Source organism: Populus euphratica, unplaced genomic scaffold (assembly GCF_000495115.2).
Source record: "Populus euphratica unplaced genomic scaffold, PopEup_1.0 scaffold66.1, whole genome shotgun sequence".
In the NCBI taxonomy this organism is placed as follows: domain Eukaryota; kingdom Viridiplantae; phylum Streptophyta; class Magnoliopsida; order Malpighiales; family Salicaceae; genus Populus; species Populus euphratica.
This window is the reverse complement of record NW_011499944.1, coordinates 382,990-387,731: the sequence shown is the minus strand read 5'-3', so window position 1 is coordinate 387,731 and position 4,742 is coordinate 382,990. Positions and strand designations below refer to the sequence as shown.

Here is a 4,742-nt window from a genome sequence, read left to right as displayed (position 1 = left end):
AATTAACTCATAAAATAAAGTAAAATTTAATAGTTATTATTGGAAGTCCACTATTAATATGTTTGTATTTCTAGAAACCACAATTTTTAGTATTTGTCTGATATTGTAATATAAGGTGTTTTTTAATAGAAAATATATTAAAATAATTTTTTTATTTTTTTATTTTCTACATCATCAAATTAAAACTATTAAAAATTATTAAAATACATCACCAAATTAAAACTATTAAAAATTATTAAAAAGATTAATTTGATATTTTTTTTTATATTAGAGATAATTTAAAGAAAAAACTTTGAAAAACAGAAGTAAACGAAAGCTAAATGGGTGACTGTGATGTTGTGTTCACATGGAGAATAGCTGCCGTCCATGGAAGGCCTTTTCTAGGTTCCTGGATTTGGGACCTCATCCATCAGGTTATAAAGACATCTGTGGGCCATTTCCCTGTCCTGTGCTCCATCAGGATTTGTTGGGAGTAATGTGGCCAGATCATATTTATTGCTTTCATGGAAATTCATTTCAGTTTTATCCATCGCTTTACATAGTTATTTCACCATTAATTTGAGTGGGCTACCTTCACACGCTGAGATCTCAAGAAAATTATATTGAGAATTAATCAAGAATCTCTGTTCATCGAAATCATAATTATCAACAAGATGCTGCTGATAATCTATGACTGGGCACAGACCATATCGCTTCAAAAACAAAACCATATTGCTTTAGATCAAGAATTCTGTCCCAGATCAAGGAATCAATCAGCATACCTTTTGCTTTAACAGATCCCCAAAAAACCTCTATTTTAGGATAAAAAGCTAGCAAGTAAGGGCAAAAGGGATGGTGAAAATGATGACACGCTTTTTTGCGGGTAGGACATGAATGAACCTATTGGTGGATGCCTAATGCTTTAAGCTCAAGAAAGGGATAAAGGAAGAGGGAAGCTTATAAAAAGCCAAGTAGAAGTCTCTTTCAATGGCTCCCCCTTCCTCCCCTTTTAATTTATTGTAAAAATTAAATGGAATCTTCTTGTCTTCCCTTTTAGGCACAGAAGCTCAAGGGTACTTATGATACTAATCTTACCTTGAAGATCATATGTACACGTAAATCCCTGGATATACAAAGATAAAGGTAAATCAGAGCTTGCTGTTCAGACCCAAGAAGGGAAAATATTGATTCACGAGCAAGGAGTACAGCATAAGAATACAAAAGGCACAATATTATATCGTGAAAGACGATGTGATTGCTCTTATGGCCACATGATTGCTCCTGTACAACATGGTTTTCGTTTCAAACATGATCCAGCAACATGATTGATGCAAGAAAGCTAGTCTGGGGAAAATATTTCTTGAGTACTCTTGCTGTACTCTTCCCTCCTATGACAGTTTGAAACCCCGGTTCAGATCATTATATATTTTTTTATATAATGTTTTGTTTGAAAAGATGACCTCAAAGGGAAAGCAACATTGTTTCATTTATTATTTTCTTCTTTTTAATGTTGACCCAACAAGATTTAGATTGAGTCTTGACCGGATCAGTTGACTCATTAAAAATCAGGTCAATTAAATTTTATCAATTAATCTATTAAATTAAGCTAAATTTAATAGTTATAACTTTTATTTAAAAAAAATTAAAGTAAAAAGCAAAATAACCTTGATATAAAAAACACAAATTAGCATGACAAATCAACTTGATATTTAACCAATTAGAAGCCTGAGTCAAATCTAGCTAAATAAAAAATAAAAGAAAGATTAAATCGGATTAACCCGGTCAATAACTCAAATCGCTCCAAGACCCGAGTAAAACTCAATCGTCAACCTATTGACCTGTGCAATAAAAAAATTGATCAACAAGACATCAGTTTGGTTATTTAAAAAAAAATATAAAGCTATAACTTAGCTTGAATCTTCTAACCCCTGATTCTGATTTTAACCTGGACGACCCAGGACAGGTTTCAAACCTATAGAAAATCGGTGTCGTTTCAACTAGAACTCATTAAAAAATCGAGGTTTGAACTTGGTTCTTCTTTTTCGGGCCTCCTCTTGCGTGAACATGCATGGCTTAAAAGTTAGTTTGCACTCCATCTATTATGAAACATGGCCGAAAAAGCCCAATAACGAAACATCTTCACCACACGCAAAGGGCCTAGCCAGTAGCCACCCCTAGTCCACCACCAACTCTGCTTCAGTAAACCGATCACTTCTCGAGAAAAATTATACCCCTTATGAGGCACCGGCAGAGATTGTTCCATAGCGACAATCCTCTTAGCAACATGATGGTTTTGGAGACATCAAAAGCCAATGCCATTCTTACAGTCTTACAAGGATGCAATAATTTGACAAGGCTTAAAAAAATCCAAGCCCATGTCATTGTTAACGGTCTTCAAAACCACCCCGCCATTTCTAACAGCATTTTGAATTTCTGTGCTGTTTCAATCTCAGGCTCATTACCCTATGCACAACACCTCTTTAAACACATTCTAAACCCACAAACTCAAGCTTGGAATTCTATCATCAGAGGATTTGCTCAAAGCCCATCTCCTCTTCAAGCCATTTTTTACTATAATCGCATGCTTTTTTACTTGGTTTCCGGTCCTGATACTTTCACTTTCTCTTTTACTCTCAAGGCATGTGAGAGAATTAAGGCCTTGAAGAAATGTGAAGAGGTTCATGGGTCTATAATAAAAACTGGGTATGAAAGAGATGTCGTTGTTTGCACTGGTCTTGTGAGGTGTTATGGGGGGAATGGGTGTGTTGAGATTGCAAGAATGGTTTTTGATAATATGCCTGAAAGAGATTTGATTGCGTGGAATGCGATGATTTCGTGTTATTCGCAGGCGGGTTATCACCAGGAAGCGTTGAGAATTTATGATTATATGAGAAATGAGAATGTGGGTGTTGATGGGTTTACACTTGTTGGGCTGCTTTCGTCTTGCTCTCATGTGGGTGCTTTGAATATGGGGGTTAAATTGCATAGGATTGCTAGTGAGAAAGGATTGTTGAGAAATGTGTTCGTTGGGAATGCGCTTATTGATATGTATGCTAAATGTGGTAACTTGGATGGTGCTCTTGAAATCTTTAATGGGATGCCGCGCGATGCTTTTACTTGGAACTCTATGATTGTTGGGTTTGGAGTGCACGGTTTTGGTGATGAAGCTATTTATTTTTTCAATCGGATGTTGGAGGCAGGAGTGCGACCTAATTCAATTGCGTTTCTTGGTTTGTTGTGTGGATGTAGTCATCAAGGATTAGTTGAAGAGGGTGTTGAGTTTTTCCATCAAATGAGCTCTAAGTTCAATGTCAAGCCTGGAGTTAAGCATTATGGATGCATGGTGGATATGTATGGACGTGCTGGGAAGCTTGAGAAGGCGCTTGAAATCATAGGTGATTCTCCATGGCAGGATGATCCGGTTTTGTGGCGAATTCTGCTTAGCTCTAGCAAGATTCACAAAAATGTAGTGATTGGGGAAATTGCTATGAGGAACCTGTCTCAGCTTGGGGCAGTAAATGCAGGGGATTGTGTACTACTTGCTACCATATATGCTGGAGCCAATGATGAACAAGGTGTTGCCAGAATGAGAAAACTAATAAAAAAGCAAGGAATAAAGACAACTCCCGGTTGGAGCTGGATTGAAGTTTCTGACCAGGTTCACAGATTTGTTGTGGATGATAAATCACATCCTGCTTCAGGAATGATTTATCAAAAATTGGAGGAAGTAACAAATAAGGCCACCATGGCTGGTTATGTAGAAGACAAGTCTCAATTCATCTTTCATGGATCGTGCTCTGAAGAGTGTTTGGAGTCTTCCAGCACATATCATAGTGAGAAGCTGGCAATTGCTTTTGGTTTGGCGAAAACTCCTGAAGGAACAAGTCTTCGGATTGTGAAGAACTTGAGAGTGTGTAGAGATTGCCATGAATTTACAAAGTTTGTTTCTCGAGCATTCAATCGAGATATCATCGTTAGAGATCGACTTCGATTTCATCACATTAAGGGTGGAGTTTGTTCATGTAGAGATTATTGGTAAAATCTGACATGGTGACAACAATTCGCCTGAACAAACATAAGATTTAGAAACTACAGCTAGAATTGCAACTGTTCTAGCAAGGCCTGTCCAGACACAGTGATGGTGCTGTACCAATAGATGTCCTCTGAAGTGCAATCATGATTAAAACCATGTTCAAGCCTGGTATTGGAAATAGCATCGTTGGCTGGTAATCCTGGTTGTTGTGGATGAAATTAGGAGGAATTTCTTTTCTTGTGCTCAGTTAGTCAGTACTTGTATGTTCATTACACACTTGGACTTTAATTGGGCAATTTCGATAAATATTTTTTTTGGCACAAAACGAATAACAACACAGAAACTATAACCTCAAGATTGAGGCATCAACATCAGCATCAAGAGAGCGTCGAAGTCCAGTAGGGAGCAAAAACCATTCCACAGAAACCTCCAGATAATTAAATAAGATAGAAATTTTTTGAGTCTCAATTTACTTTCATCGTGTACTTTGAAGATCAATTTTTGAGATTTGCCTTTAGATTTGAAGACTCGTTAACTTTCAGGAATTCATATACATGTTAATTTTATAATTACTTGAGCCACTCAATTAACAGGCTGAAGTCTATTAGAGAGAGGCAATCTTTTGTGATTGGAAGTCGGCTGCAGCTCAGCTGATTTTCCACTCACTATGAGGACTATCACTCAGTTATATGCCAGAAGAGAAATAGGGTCATTGAATCTAAGATTTAAG

At 36.9% G+C, this 4,742-nt stretch overlaps 1 protein-coding gene across 1 annotated transcript; it reads left to right on the top strand.

Moving 5' to 3' along the window:
* The first annotated feature begins 2,161 nt into the window (after window positions 1–2,161).
* Window positions 2,162–4,314, top strand: LOC105137335 (Pentatricopeptide repeat (PPR) superfamily protein). The gene has a single exon (XM_011043055.1). It carries the CDS (start codon window positions 2,216–2,218, stop codon window positions 4,016–4,018), a length of 1,803 nt encoding a protein of 600 aa, XP_011041357.1. The 5' UTR covers window positions 2,162–2,215; the 3' UTR covers window positions 4,019–4,314.
* Window positions 4,315–4,742: the final 428 nt, after the last annotated feature.